The sequence below is a fragment of the Melospiza melodia genome, chromosome 1, assembly GCF_035770615.1.
Source record: "Melospiza melodia melodia isolate bMelMel2 chromosome 1, bMelMel2.pri, whole genome shotgun sequence".
Classification (NCBI taxonomy): domain Eukaryota; kingdom Metazoa; phylum Chordata; class Aves; order Passeriformes; family Passerellidae; genus Melospiza; species Melospiza melodia.
Genome location: NC_086194.1, coordinates 15,778,834 through 15,795,136, shown reverse-complemented (window position 1 = coordinate 15,795,136; position 16,303 = coordinate 15,778,834). Strand labels below are relative to the sequence as shown.

The 16,303-nt window shown below is 40.0% G+C and overlaps 1 protein-coding gene across 12 annotated transcripts in view; it reads left to right on the top strand.

The window, feature by feature from the left end:
- The first annotated feature begins 4,947 nt into the window (after positions 1–4,947).
- Positions 4,948–16,303, top strand: part of SVIL (supervillin) — a 59,113-nt gene continuing 47,757 nt past the window's right edge. For 3 of the 12 annotated variants that reach the window (XM_063149005.1, XM_063148988.1, XM_063149022.1), the window contains exons 1-5: positions 4,968–5,047; positions 9,639–9,696; positions 9,820–9,971; positions 10,368–11,034; positions 16,063–16,146. In XM_063149005.1, the coding sequence (XP_063005075.1) occupies positions 9,689–9,696; positions 9,820–9,971; positions 10,368–11,034; positions 16,063–16,146 (911 nt within the window). In that variant the 5' untranslated portion in view covers positions 4,968–5,047; positions 9,639–9,688. Of the gene's footprint in view, positions 5,048–9,638; positions 9,697–9,819; positions 9,972–10,367; positions 11,035–16,062; positions 16,147–16,303 lie in introns of all 12 variants that reach the window. The other 9 variants (XM_063149038.1, XM_063149030.1, XM_063148995.1 and 6 more) reach the window with 6 other exon arrangements.

The window sequence follows — 16,303 nt, the reverse complement described above, 5'->3', positions numbered from 1 at the left end:
AAAAGTGATTATTGGTCCTCTCACAGGACCAAGGTTTTGTACATCAAGCATTGAAAACACCAACTGCCTCTACAGTAATGTTAAATTTTCTAGCTGACATTACTAAAGGGAAAGTCCCACTGTGCACTGAGCTTCCTGCCATTGCAATGCTCATTTTAATGCCCATTTTTCCTTGCATGGCATGGGCAGAGTACAGACATCCAGTGTGAACTAGCCTGGAACACTTACGTGTCTGTAAATCAGGTGGCTGAAGTGGGTAAATTAATTATACATCCTGCAGGGAGCAGTCTGGGGGGAGAGGAGAAGGGGACACTGCAGAGATGAGTGGGCTGGTGCTGTTGCTTCCATGCAGGGCTGTGGCTGTGGTCTGTGTCCTTAGGGCACACTTGCACAAGGCTGAGTAAGGGGAATACAATTTACAGTTAAGCAAGATGGCAGGTCACATTCCCTCTCTCTTCCCATCCAAGCTGCCTTGGGTGTCCACATTTGTGCTTGCTGGACTCATCCAAATGGCACAGAGAGGAGGTCAGGAGCTGGGGATGGACCCTTGCCCCAGGAACCAGCTGTTCCATTGGCTCAGCTGCACAGGAACCCACCTGCCACAAGTGCACAGGCTCATCTTTGTGAGCTTCTTTTCAGCCAGTGCACACACCTGGAGCACACCTGGTTCCCTGCCATGTTGTTTCTAAGGTCCTGCAGAGGGATGGAGGGAATGGTGTACAAGACACACTGTGCAATGAAAGCAGGAGAGAAGGACATGACCGTAAAATGGACATTTTACAGCAGAGTCCAGGGAAGGAAGTTCTCCTGGAGGCAGAGAAAGAGAAGAGAAGTGAGCAGCAGCACCTGGCTGGCAGGGGTACAAGTGGGTTTTGTACTTCAATCATAAAATCTCAGTATATGCCATAGCTTTAATTGGGATGGCAGGTCAGTGTTACCAGTGGCATTTGGATCAAACTTCTGGTTGCTTTTAAGGATGTAACTAGGTTAGTGGGACAGCTATTTAGAAACCATATGCTGCTGCTGCAGCAGCAGATGAAGGTTTCAGCCTGGAATCCCTGATGTACAGCATGCAGCTCACACTTACTCTGGAAGGTGCCAGAACAGTATAACTACTGAGACTGTCAAGTACTCCACTAATCCTGCATTGCACATTGTTTTTAAAGACAAACTATTGAGATTGTGAAATGTTGTTGCCTGTGTTTTAACAGGAATCATCTGAATTCCTGAACAATGGAGAGTATAACGAGTTTGTTGGGGACCTGAGGCCAAGCCACACACAAATCCTGTGTGAAACAAACTGGTGGAACCTCATGCTGTTGATTGCATTTCCTGAATGCAATCATGATCAAAAGCTGTATTTCAAGCAAGAAACAGACAATAAGTTCCCCTTTCAATATCCAGATTTATCAGGGATTCAAGAAAGAATTCTTTCAAATGTCTGCTTAACTTTTTATTTTTTAAAGAAACCCATGTATTCCCTAATTATTTTAATAATAAATGTGCATAGCCTAGCTGTTAAGTGCAAAAATTCATAGTGCTGCTGCTCAGAATCTTACCCTAAATTTACAGCATGACTAGATGTAGTTGTGGCATTTCTAGAAGAGGGTTTTGGATGAGTTTGAAGGTTCAATAGATTTGGCAATCCAAGTCTGACTATCTGAATCTGCTTAAGCAACTGAATTGATGCTGTGACTGCTCCTCCAGCAGAGAAACTAATAAAGCAGGGAGAGGTCTGGAAAGATCCCTTTGAGTAAAAAGGGATTTTTTGTTTTAAGGAATTACTTATGAGTTTGTTTTTTAAAACACTTATAAATAGTGATGAGTAGCCTCCTCTAATTTTTTTAATTTGAAATTGCCTTAACATCATTCCAACTCAATTTAGATTCCTAATGAATGTTCTTATTGAACACTGTGACATGTCCTAAATATGCCTAGTTTCATTTTTAGAACTAATTTGATGTATGTGTCTATAAATACTCAATTGTTTGGCTTGACTCTGTCATCTTCAGAGCCGTGCTGTCTCTGAATCCTCTGTGCATGGGAAAGCAATGTAATTATGCATTGGATTAAAACATTTGGGTTTTCTCATGTGAAAACATTTAAAATAAGCAATTCCACCTGCAGCTTAGCAAGAGAGAGCAAAACAAAAGTGTCTGAAGAGGTAAAACTCCTACATTGTGAACAAAATAGTGTATGATTTTGTTAAAAATTTTGATAATTGTTAATCTTTAAAAAATAGACAGTAATGGTTGACAGTCTGTCCAGAGGGAAGTGGAAAATGGGGGCACAAGGGAAACTGTGAAGGGACCTTCACAAAGCAGATAACCTGTGATGCTGTCTAGTGCAGTGAGGGTTAAGCTTAGGAAGTTTGTGGCTATTTAAGGAATTTTAATGAAATCTGCCAGAGTGAGCAAAGGCTGCAAGCCACCCTCTGTATAAAGGAGGAGGGAGCTCCCATACAGGAAGAACTGGATGACCTTGAGGAGTAATAGAAAAAGGATGTAATGTAATAATACTAAGTGCACAGTTGTGCATTGGGGGCTGATAAATTTTTCTGTCACTTGCAACTGATGAAAGAAAAGCCTTTGCATATTAGTTTCTCATGCAGGATTGAGCAACCAATACAGTGTATATGTAAAAAAGCAAATGTGTTGTAGATCCCAGCATTCAGCTAGGTATATAATAATGCTTTCACTATGAAAAAAATCATATTTTCATAAGATACTGCTGAGACCCAAGTCTGGAATCAAGACTACTCAATTCTGGTCACCATATAAAAAAAAGATTACTTAAGACTGGAATAAGTAGAGGACATTGTAACAGATAATCAATGAGACTGAGAGCCTGTCCTGAGAAATCTGAGTACATGGAGATAACCTCTTTTAAGAAAATAAGCAAGGTACCTGACAACACTGGCACAAGAACAAATGGATGGAAACCCAGTGACAGACATTTAAACAGGGTTTAAAGGAGCTCTGCCTTCAAAGTCACTAGAGCTCCCTGGAGGGGAGGAGCAGGGGGAATGTAACTAGTTTACAAGCAATCCAATAATATGGTTGTTTATGGAACCATCAGGCTAGTGCCAGTCCTGATTCCATGATTTTACCCTTGAAAATTCATGTGGGAATTAGGCATAGTGGTGGGTGTTCACACACATTTCATTTAAACAAGGATTTTGCTGTTCAGTGAATGCTTTTCTGCACAAAGCCCCTTGTTGAGGGAAGCTTAAGGTGCTGCATTATCATAGGCATTATGAAAGCAAGTGGAGATACTGCTAAATAAAGCACAGGTATTCAAAATCTGAATGACTTTGAAGCTCATTCAAATGAGCTGGATCCTTCAGCACTTTTGTCTTAAGTAATTAAGTTGATTTGGCAAAATAAATTTGGGTTTGGTTTATAGCCTTAGGCCAATATTATTTGCATTTTTCAAACTCATCCTCAGCTAAAGTCTGCTTTTAAATGGGAACTGGCTATCTCTCCATCCAGTGTTCTCCAGGAGTGTGTCTGTAAGAAAAGAATATATTGTGAGGCTAGTAAGAATTGCAAGTATTGGCAGTGTGGGGTCAGGCATAGAAAAACATCCAGTTAACTGTCTGAGTCTCTGCCCAGTCTCAGATGACACATGGATCCATCTGCTTGTGGCTGCTGTTTTTTCATTGTGTTTGGATTTTTGTTTAGTTCAATTACCATGTGTTTGCTGTGTAAGGCTCTCTAATGGACAGCTTATTGCAGCTCTCCATCTTCTATTTGTTATTTTCTGTAGTGGCTAACATTGCTTTTCTTGGCAGTACCTGAAATAATTTCTCTAAGTGCAGTTGTTGGAGACAATTTGCAGCAGGTGGCATGGTGCCTGGTTGTGACACAGCCCAGTTTCTTCATTGTCATTTCAAGGGTTTTATCCTCCCCTCAATATCTTTAAAAGAGATGTTATTTATAAACAATATATTTATAAATGGGAATACTTATGAAACATATTAGTCAATATATGTTAAAACTCTTTTCAAGGAGAATTATTCCTTAGAAATAGTGAGTACAAAATTCATACCCTTGAAAAAAAAAGCAGCCATTTAAAATCTGTCCTCAGGAAGGATTTTCCAACAGTAAGACTGTGCAGTTTTTCTAATCAGAATGACATTAAATCATACAGCACACCACTGCTGTGACAAAATGAAGAACCTGGGATCACTGTGAGGATTTATATCTGTTACACCTGTCTACACAGTTTATTAAAGGCTTTAAGACCATTATGAGTTTTCTTATGCCCAGCTGGGATAGTCAGAATGGCTGAATACAATCATTTGTTCTCTATTTTTATTGATTGGAGAAAAAAAATCTTGCTTACAAGGAGGAGCACTTCCTCCAAAAAAGTCACTCTAAACAGTTGGGATCTACTTTAGACCATTATGATACGCACATTTTAAAGTTAAAATTTATGTATTTAATGAACATATTTAAAGAAATATTTTGTTTCATTTAAATGGGCAGTTTTTCTGTTTTGAAAAGACATGGTATAAAATTAAATGATCTGGTACTATTAGAATATTGTAAACTGTGTAAGATCCAGAGAACAGTGCAGTAACAGCAACAGAGTAGTCGTGCAGAAGGTTTCTAGGTGGAGTGTACATGCAGTACTGCCTTTGATGACATGTTTTAATATTTATGAAGAACCATTCAATATAGATTATGTTAAATGTACTTGCTTAGTAGAGCATTTTGAAGGCAGTCAGTAATCTAATGCAAAAATGTGTCACAGTCAGTTCCAAACAAGTTTCAAATTATGTTAGGTTTGGCTTTCTGAGTTTCTTTGGGTTATTTCTTAGCTCATTCTTAGGGAAAATATTTTCTTTGGTATCTCTGTTAGACTATCTTGCAGTAAATTGGTTATGTCTTGGGTTTATTTGATTTGCAGCAGAGACATCCACAGTTCTGTAAACCAGATGTTGCTTTCAGTTTTCAGAAGGAGTTCTCCCTTGAAGATAAAGAAGAACTTGCGAACAGCACAAAGGATATTGATGCTAATCTCTTAGCAGTACTTCCCAAAGGTAGGTGAGGGAGACATGCTGTGAACACAAGTGGTAATTTAACAGCATGTGAAGCTTCATCTATGCAAGTACAAGGCACAGTTAAAATCACTGAAGCACAGATGTTTTGTAAATGAGTTTTCCCTGTGAAGTGTGCATGAAGGATGAAACAGGGGATGAACCACAATGCTCTGTTATGAGACCTTCCTGCATCCCTGCTGCATAAAGTTCAGCTTTGTTTACCTGTTTCAATAGGCTAGTAGTTGAAATCCAAAACTTCACAGAGTTTATTTTTACAGATAGATTAATCCTGAGTTCAAAAGTATTAACTTGACTTGTTAAGTCACAGCTCTTTCCAGGCCCTTTGGTGGTTGGTGGACTCACTGTGCTTGCATGACCAATTGACTGCACTTCAATTTTTGTCTTGCATGTTAAAAGGCCTGCAGTACATATGGAGTTTAGTTTGGGGGATATTTTATATTTTCCAAATTTCTTAGTGTGAGTAATTTCTAAAGAAAGCAGCAGTTCCATCTTTATCATTTGACACAGTTGAGGTAGAGGCAAGAATTAATTCTCTTAAATTATTTAGAGAAAATTATAATGTGCTTGACCCCCAAAGGGTGACATTTAACTAAGGAACTATGTGCAACTGGCACAAAGGTGTTCCTTTCATTCAAGGATGTCATGGACATCAGAACTTGGATTAAAATTATGTGTGTGTTTGTTCTGGTGGTATTTACTCTTTTCAAAGTAGCTACAAGGCTAAATGCACTAATTCCAACATGAAGGAACTGGCTTGCTCTTTTAATGTCATTTGTTGCAGAGTTCCTCTGGAAAGGAACACTTCTTCCAGCATAGCATTTAAATGCTATATAAGTGACATGCTTGCTTTTAAATATGATCATTACAGATGTTCAGAAAGGAACATTGTTGGCAGAATGATGGAATAGAGTGATGTGCATTTATGCAATACAGACTTCTGACAGCACCAGAAAGTAATAATCCATAGTCCTTCATTATTCCTTAGCCTTACAATCATGTGGCCAGCAATTTAACTGAGCCTTCACTTGAGAAACCTTATATGTAAGTTGCTTCACAGTGAACTAATTTTTATTCCAGGATGTTTCTATTTTTCAAAAAAATAGTCTCATAATGAAGGCATCATATTTGGTGTGTACCAGTCTTAAGAATCAGCAGTGGGAGCTTTTGTTTGCATTCCAAGGGGACTACTTAAAGTCCAGGGCTTTTTGAAAATCCAGGTTATTTTCTAGAGCCTAATTGTGATCCAGGTTTGCATATGTTGAGAAATTGAAGAGATATGTTTACTTTTCAACTGATACAGACTGAACTGAGGCCTGCAGTTGGGCATTGAACATGTCAATACATCTTTGCTGGCATAAACAGAAGATAAATGCTTTTCCAGTCTAGTTTTAAGACCATCACCTTTCCAGTTGTGGAGAGGAAGAAGTAGGAATGAGGCTGGTAGGCTTTGCTATTCTGTTAAATTTTCCTCAAAATGAAAATGTGTGGTACCTGTGTTGCAATGGTTATTTACCATCTCTGAGAAATTAATCCTCTGGCAGGTAACCTTTTGATCCATGTCTACCCAGACTTCACAAGTGTACATGCTCCCCCTCTATTATGAACTTTTAGAAGGCTTAATTGAGTTTTTACAGCTTCTGTGTTGTAAAAAGAAGACTGCTGTCACATGGCTGTAACTTCTGTCAAAAAGGGCTTTCAGTATGTTCATATTCTGCAGCAGGTTTTGGAAAGATTTCTGTGAATATATATTTCTATAAGAAATATTCCACCTTAATTTAAGGAGGTTTTAAAACATAAGATGCCCTCCAAATATACTTTTTTTTTTTCATTCTGGATCAACATACAGAACAATACTGTTTTTCCTAAATAAAGGTATTCCGAAGTAAATTTTGTTTGGAAGGACTACAGTTGCCATAATTAAGATGCCTCTTGACAGTTTACCTCAGAGGGTGTCCCACCACAGCATCCTGCTCAACATCCTAAAATAAAGCCTCAAGTTCAGAGCTGTTTCTGAGCTGTGACTGTTCTTCCTCTTGCCCTTAACTGACCAATGGTGCTTACAAATGTGTTGCCATGAAGTAATCTAGATAAGGAGCTTTTACTGTGAAATTAATTATTTTAAGCTTCTTAGTGTTTTCTTGTGTGCTGAATCAGATTTTTGTGCTACTTTTTAGGTAGAAGTGTTGCTGTTCTTTAGCGCTCCCATGGTGTTATTTGTGATGGTCACATGGGAAAACATCCCATGGACAGATGGGAGCTGGCACCAACATACTCAAATTGTAAACTAAAAATGAGAAACTGGTCACCTAAATTTGCAAGGGCCAATCAGTGTCCTTGGGAGTGAAATGTCTCCAACTGATTTTTATGTTTTCAAGTAAAATATTTTATTCATCAAAAAGAAACCACTAGGCTAGAAGATTTTCTTCATTTTATCTTCTTTTGGTTTTGCTTTTTTTTTGTGCTTCTTTTTCCTTCCTTACCAAAACAAGAATATTGCTGGAACTGCTTTCCCCCAAAAGGTTCTGCAGATGTTGTGTCCAACCTTGCTGAAATTACTTCTGTAATCTCAACCTTGGAAAAAGTGTAAGGCAGCATGGAGTAGTCCCGTGCTATTTTTGTCCCACGTTGTCTGGGGAGGTGTTGGGAGACATTTTTCATGAGACCTGTGCTCTTTTTAGGTCTGCAAAGTGGTAGTAGAATCTCTGGAACTTCAGCTAGCATGTAGCCAGAGAGTGTTGAGCTAATGCTTTAGGAGTTCTTTGGATGTTCCACATTTCTTGTATGTGGACAACTTAGGGTGGGGGGAGAGAAGACTTTCACTAATAAATGAAGCAGAGGCCTTTGACTTGTCTGAAGACAGACAATTACAGGTTTTGTTTTGACAATGTTGTGTGTATATAGCCAACGGATGGAACAGAAAAGACGGAACAGAAAAACTCTAATAGCTGGTGGAACATAATGAAACAGTAGATTTGGGGAGGTGAGAGCAAAGTCTTTATGAGAAATCATTTCCTTTGGTGTGGATCTGAAATGAAGGCTGGTTTCAAATGGCTGATTCCATTGCCAGCACAGCTTGAGTACACAGGGCAACAGTGGAAACTGCTCATGCATTGAGAGAAAAGTCTTTGAAAACACAACATAAAGGCTCATCTTTGCCTTGGGGTTGGTTCAGGATCAGAATGTGTTAATTCTTGATGATCCTGCACATTTTATCTGTAGTCCTACTTTCAGGCTTTTCAGCATGTAAGGTTGATGTGACAGTCAATGTCAACAGTATCTGTGAGGTGTGAGCACTGGTATTGAGTACAGCAAACTTCCTGCATGAGTCAGCTCAGATGGAACCCTGACCAAGCCATGCATGTCAAGTTCTTGCAGCAGAGGGAAGGCAGAAAAGGTGCATCTGACCTTAAAGGGCGGCGTTTCAGTAATATTTATCTTCCAATTATCTAGAGCAATGAGATCTGGTAGCAAGAAAAATAAGCTGATAGGTTTACCTCTGCAGTGGAACAATGTCAGCTAGACACTCCTGACTCATCAGGTGTTTCTGATGGCAATCTCTGCCAGTTTAGCAGGCATAGACTTTCACTTGCTTTAACTTTTGATCCCTGGGTCAACAGGGTTAGAGCCCCAGATGTGCATTGGCTCAAGAATAGGGGCACACAGCTTTCAGCACCACGTTTGCCAAGGTCACAATGTGTGGATGTGCATGTCTGTGTGTTAGGCACACCCCACCCCAGTGCACTGCTTCCCTGGACAGCCTGGGCAGTTTCTCTTCCTGGTGGTAAGAGGCCACCCTGCACTTATTTGTGTAGCACTCACTGCTGCAGTGTGGTCTGCACGTGCACAGATGTGGGTATATATAGGGATTACTTCATCTATCGTGCCTCCCCTTGGTTCACTGCAGTTTTGTGGACTGTGGCAGCTGTCTGCTGGCACTTCACACCAGCAAAGGCTTCAGGGGAAGAGAAGGGAAGTATGTAAAATTAAAACTACTAGGGAAAGTTATAGCAAAGTAGCAAGTTATTAACCATGCAAGAGGTACCATGATGGTGCATGGTAATTTTCACTTCAGCAATGAGTCACTGGGGTTCTGGGGATTTGATCAATATAAGGGTGTGGAGGAAAGTAAGGAGGAGGGGACCTCTTCCTTACTGCTTCTATTTAAACATGGTCAGTCCCTGACCTTTGAGTAGGCAGGGCAAGCAGACTTTCCATAATACCTGGTTTTGAAATGGGTTACTAGGGCGCTTAAGTTTGACTTTAGCTAATCAAAATACAACTTGTCTAGTATACACTACATCTTGAAAACTGCTAGGATGGACATAGCAGATTTGGGATTAGCCTGGAAGTATGTGGAGAGGAGTACTTGATGGTCACACCTATGTGCCTAATGCACTTCTGACAGCACAACCTTAATAAACTAGGAAAACAAGAGGAAAATGCTCATTTCCTCCCAAAAGCTATTTCAAACCATTGAACTTTATTTGACTGTTTCTTCTTATTCTAAAACATTTTAGCAAGTTTCTGAAACTTATTGTTTTATAAGCTACATAATGTTTTGTTGTCTCAGTTTCAGAATTAAGAAAACTCTTTGAACCAAACAACCGAGATTTTTTGGAAATGAAAAGGTAAAGGAAAAAAGTGTTTGGCCCATAAAACAAAACACCCAGCTTGTTTTGTTACCTCCTCGTAGAAACTCTGCCCTCCAATCTTCAAGATGCCTGTTTTCACATTTTTCACATATTTTTCAGAAAGGAAAGAATAGCTAGGCGCTTAGAGGGAATTGAGAATGATACACAGCCTATTCTTCTACAAAACTGCCCAGGATCAGTCACACACCGTTTGCTAGAGGAAGATACACCAAGATATATGCGAGCAACTGACCCATACAGCCCCCACCTAGGTGAGTGGCACGCGGCAGGCCATATTGCAATGCTGAATTACTCCATGTTTGCTACACTATCAGCCTAGAAGCTCTTCTACAGAAGAGATCTGTCAGGTTGTTTGGGGTTTTTAATTTGCTTTTTAAGTCTCCAATTGTCTTACTTGAAAAATGTTTATTGCTTTAAAAAAACTATTTGAATTGAGAACTATTACTTATTAAAGAATTATTCCTAATACATATTTCTTAATTGTTTGTGTGTGCTTTTGGAGACAAAAGTGCAAAAATATAATGTGTCTGTGCGGTCACTTTGATTTGTAAGAAAATGGAAAGCTTTTAGTTCAATCAGTTTGAGGGGTGGATGGGGTACCTGGAGTTTTGGGAAGGACTTGCTCATATATGTTGTACTTTTGACAGGAAGATCAAATGAGGAGGAGGAAACTTCAGATTCTTCTGTAGAGAAACACCCCAGATCATCCAGATACCGATCGGAAACCACAGGAAGTAAGAAAGAGCCCTTGTACAGTACAGCAAATATGGATGTCCAGGAACTGGAGTCAAAAGCAGAGAGAATAGCCAGGTACAAGGCAGAGAGGCGACGCCAGCTGGCAGAGAAGTATGGATTAGCCCTTGAGTCTGATTTGGATTCTGACTACTCATCCAGATATATACGGGCAAGGAAAGATCCTGACAGCGTGGAAAGAAAGGGAGTGAAAAGTGAAAGGCAAGATGATGAAAACAAGGACTATGGCAGCCTCTATTTTTCCAGGACTGAGACAAAGTCATCAAAGAGTGCGATTTCTGATTCCAAAGAGTACTCCAGCCGTGAAGATAAAGATGACCTCTCAAATGAAAAGGGTGTTAGAAAAGCAGATGACAGTGCCATTAGACAGGCTTCTGAGCCTTCAGCAACCTTGGATAGCTCTGCCTCCCTTTCCCTTTCTGGACGAGACTCTTCCTGCTATAACGAAGTGCCAATGCCACCAAAGCAAACCCCCCGAGAGTCCCTCTCCTCACCCAAGCGGGCAGCCTCACCCACCCACTTGCAGAATGACCAGCCCTTGCACAGTAACAGCAGACAAAGGTAGGTATGATTTCTATTTTTTTTTTTTTTGCTGTAGATTCCTTTATCTTAGATTCTGCATCAGTGTCTACGGTATTCGTGAGAGTGTATTTATTACCCTTGAAGAATGTATTTAGTTGATTTGGATGGATTAGTTGGGTTTATTTATCACAGTGTGTGTCTGATACAAGGAAGTGGCTATGTATTTCTCTAATTAGCTATGTCCTTGGTTTCACTTTATATTTATAGAATTTTTGCTGAAATTAGGCCTTTTGTGGGGAGGACACAAACTAGAAATTGAAGGAGTTATGGTTCTAAATCTCCTTGGGTTTTGTTTTTTGGTACCTATTAGAGCAAGTCTTTAACTTTCTTTCTTCTATACCTTGCAATTGTTGGCTGGGAGCTTCTAAGTAGAGGCAAGCTGCTTCTCAGTGAAGATTTGACTATCTTTATGATGGCTTCTGCCAAAACAAAACAGTTTGCAAACTTAAAAACTGAAGAGTGTCTTGGGTCAGTTGAAATAATAGTTGATTTGCTTTCCTGATGTGAAAGTGTAAAAGTCTTTTGTACTGTGGTAGACAATTTTTTAGATAATATCAGGCATATATATGCGTGAAGGGGCAGAGGGGAGAGTTAAAATTCTATGCTGAATTGCTGTAGACTTGACAAATATACTATGGTAATAGGGTAACCAGATTCTTCCAGAAGGAAAAAAAAATAGTTTCCACTAATTTTACATTACAATTTCTCAGTGTGGTATAGAAATACTGTCAAATTCTTATGCTGACTGAAAATAATGTGTGACTAAGAATTTTTTTAAAGTATGATTTTCTCTAAGTGTGAGTCTTTAATTTCTTGCTGGGCGGATAGATAGAAAATAATAACTGTAAAACCTTAACCTAAAATGTTGCAACTAAAAATTATGTAAATGAGAACTTAATTTTATACATATGTGCACACTGAACAGTATTGACTACTTTTAAGAAACTGAGGTATCTGGTATAAACTCAACCATTTATGCTTTCCATAGAGCGCAAGAGCTTTTCAGTTCCCAGTTGTGAGAAATCAGGAAAAAAAAGGAAAGACACCAACATGGATTATTAAACAAGTGAATGCACAGTAGTGAGCAGTGACAGGTGTTTTGGGAAGAGTATAGGGACATTGCCCAGTTGTGTAGAGATGAGGTTAGGAGGGGCAAGGTGAAGCTGGAACTGAATTTGGCAAAGAATGCAAAGCATAGCAAGGACTTCTACAGGTATGTTAGCTGGATATGGAAGGTCAAAGCAAAACTGGTAACAAAGCATGAGGAGAAGGCTCAGCTAGTTTTTTGCCTCAGCCTTCAATAGCAACCTCAGTTTCCACACCTCATGAGTGGGTGGACAGCAGGGTGGTGACTGGGGAGGCAAAGTCCCTTCCATTATTAGAATAAAATCATGTTCCTGACTGCCTGAGGAAACTGAACAAAAATAAGGCTACAGGACCCAATTAGATTTATCCTGGAGTCTTGAGGGAACTGGCTGATATATCTCCATGATATCTGAGCAGTCAGGTGAAGTCCCAAGTGACTGGAAAAAGGGAAACATTGCACCCATCTCTAAAAAGGGTAGAAAGGAGGATACTGGAAACTGCTGCCCTGTCAGCCTCACCTCTCTGCCTGAGAAGATCATGGAACAGATCCTCTCAGAAACTATGCTAAGGGACATGGAGGACAGGGAGGTGATTCGAGACAGCCAGCACAGCTTCTTCAAGGCAAGTCCTGCCTGACCCATTTAGTGGCCTTCTGTGGCTGAGTGACTACGTTAGGGGACAAGGGAAAGGCTACAGATGTCTCTGCCTGTGCTCCTGCAAGAGCACACAGTCCCCCACAGCATCCTTCTCTCTAAATTGAAGAGCTATGGACAGATTGTTCAGTAGATGAGGAATTGTTTGGACAGCTGCATCCAGAGTAGTGGTCAGCAGCTCAGAGTCCTGATGGACATCAGTGACAAGTGGTGTCCCTTAAGGGTCTCAGTGGGGACCAGGGATATTTAATGTCCCCCTCAATGACATAAGGGAGTTGAGTGCACCTTCAGCAGTTTTGCAGATGACACCAAGACGAGTGGTGTGGTTGACACTCCTGAAGGATGGGAAAATCACCCAGAGGGACATGGACAAGCTTGAGAAGTGGGCTCATCAGAGTCTCATGAGGGCTTTGCTAAGGCCAAGTGCAAAGTCCTGCACCTGGGCTGGGGCAAGCCCCAGTAGTACCAGAACAGTCTGGGGTTGAACAGATTGAGAGCAGCTCTGCCAAGAACTTTGGGGAATTGGTGGATGAGGGGCTGGACATGAGCTGGCAATGTGCACCTGCAGCCCAGAAAGATAAATGGGTCCTGGGCCACATCAAAAGGATCATGATCAGCAGGTTGAGAGAGGTGATTCTGCCCCTTTACCCCACTCTCATGAGATTCCCCCTGGAATACTGTATCTGTAATCCTCAGCACAGGAAAGACATGGGAGTGTTGGAGCAAGTCCAGAAGACAGCCACAACAATAATCAGAGCAATGGGGTACCTTTCCTGTGAGGAAAGGCTGAGACAGTTGGGGTTGTTCATCTTGGAAAAGAAAAGGCTCCAGGGAGATCTGATTTCAGCCCTTCAATGCTGCAGGAGGTGATTGTAAGATTGGAACAGACTTTTTGACAGGGGCATTCCTCTTTTCTGATAGGACAAGAAGGAATGGTTTTGCACTAAAACAGGGGTAGATTGATGCTAGATATAAGGAAAACATTTTCTTACAAAAAGGCTGGTAAAACACTGGCACAGGTTGTTCAGAGAGAAGGTAGATGCCTCATCCCTGGAAGCATTCAGAGTGATGTTGAATGGGACTCTGAGCAACCTCATCTAGTTGAAGTGTCCCTGCTCATTGCAGAGAGATTGGACTAAATAACCTTTAAAGGTCCCATCCAACTCAAACTATTCTGTGAGTAATAATATAATACAAATTGCTGACTGCATTATCTCTAATTTCAGATTTTTTTTCTGGATGAGGCTTGAGTAGTATTTGCATAAAACAAATTTCCCCTAATTGCTGTCTATCTTGTGAAGGAAACTATCTGCACCCACCAAGATGTGGTGTAGTACTTAAAGCAGCCAAGAGCTTAAATATGGGATTTGGTCTCTTGTTTGGATATACATGTAGGCAGTAGCTGGTATTTTAAAGGCCATATTGCCAAGAGCCCATTATTTAATACCCCTGACACTTTCAGTGCCAGTGTGTACTCCCTGGTATAATATTCAGAGATGTGAGAATAACCTCTCTGAAACTCTTGTCCCTGATTCTGAGTGGTAAAAAAGTCATTGTGTCAATGCAGTCCATTTAAAGTTGCTCTGTGGTGGTCCCTATAAAGCTATTTGCACAAGAGAAAAAAAAGGCTAATTCCAGTTTTTCAGGTGACTGCTGTTCTGAAGTCAGTTCCACATTATATACAGGCCATAAAATTGGTTTTGTTAAATTTAAATTTCCTGAGTTTAAATTGGAAAATAAATGCAGCTCACTTTGGAATATATATGAAAAGCTTTTGTGACTTCAGTACTAAAATTTAATAATTAATCCAGTTACCCATCACTGAGGAGGTATCATTTGACATTGCCTGCATTTGGCTCCTGAAATGGCTGATTAAATTCAAAACGTTCTTCTGATTGCAGTCTTCAAAGGATGAATGATCAAGTACAAATAATTACTGCTTGGGCCGTGCCCACTATAAAATTGTGCCAAAGTACACATTAAAAGAGAAGGAAGTTCCTGTGCTTCAAAACAATTCCAGGTAGTTGCTTCTAGTCAGCTTCTGTGGAAAGGTTTTGCCTCCTCTTTGGTCAGTTCTGTTAAGGATTCAAAAACATTTGGAACAAACAGAAGGTGTTTCAACAGTTGGTGTTTGCTGTTCTAAGATAGATTTGGATTTAATGACAACAGTAGGTGAGTTCTCAAATTTAAACTTACTTGCATCAAATACACTGTTATCTCCAGAACAGTTGTTTTAACCTTTTGATTTAACCTTTTTCAACTATTTTTCATAAACGAGTAACTAAGAAAAATTGAAGTATATGACCTGGATCTTAATTTGGGGGTGTTATCCCAAATGGCTCTTCTCCAATGGAAAAGTTCTTTCATAAGCAATGGAAAGCATCCTGGATGCTTGTCACCTCTGGGAAGTGAGTTTGTAAACATTAATGTGGCAGGACAGGCTGTGCCTGCAAGGTTAAAAGTACTTGATGTGTTCTACTGTTGCTGGGGGATTGTAGGTGAAGGTGAGCTTTAGGAAAGTTTTTGAGAAACTTTATGTAGGAAGCAAACAGCCTTTCTTACACTGCTGCAGGGCTTTTAAAAGCTCTTCTTTCTTTTTATGCTTTCAACTCCAAAATGTGAACAGAATAAAGTCAAGGCAAGATTAAATTAGGAGTCACTTTTTTCCTTAAGTTTTTCCTGTGCCAGGTCACCCAGTGACACAGTGTCTTTGGTTTGTGCTAACCAGGTGGGCATTTCTGAAGCTCTGTGATACAGGGTTACAAGAGGACAGAGGGGTTCCAGATGCTCCTGAGAATTTCTTTGGAAATATGATGCAGCATTATGAATTTTCCACTTCATTAAATTCGTACTGCTCCTTTGTTTTGGTTGCAGCAATCTCTACCACTTTAAATCACAAATTAAAGGAATTATTTTTCTAGCTTTTACAGATGTCCTTACACAAATTGACCCACAGTGGAAAATGCAAAAATAAGGTTGTGTAGTTGCTTTCACTTCTCAATTTTTGGACAATGTGCACAAAGTTACCTCTGCAGAATCTTTACCACTTAGCATACTTTGTATATGTTTGTGGGATTATATAATAATTTCTTTCCCAGTTTATTACCTTTGAATTGGATTAGTGTACATTGCTTTGTTCTCTAGAACTGTCCTCTGCAACTGAGTAATCAAAAAAAAAAAAAAAAAGCAGTGGGGAAGGGAGACTGGGAGAAATAATGGGAGCATGTATTGAGGTCTCAGAAATTACCTGAAGTTCTGTTTTCTGTAGTAGTGCAGGGAAAGCAAAACCTGAATGGTTTCTTCAGAAAGATTCGGAAGGGGACACACCTTCACTTATCAGCTGGCCCTCCAGGTATCATGAAGCATATCTGTGTGGCTAACAATCAGACTGCAAACTCCCCGTCTTTCCTTTTACTATCTACATTTAACACTTGCCCTTAATTTTCCTTTAACAGCAGCAAGTAAGAAAGTGGAGGTTTTTGTGAATAAAAAGCTTGTGAAACTTTTCT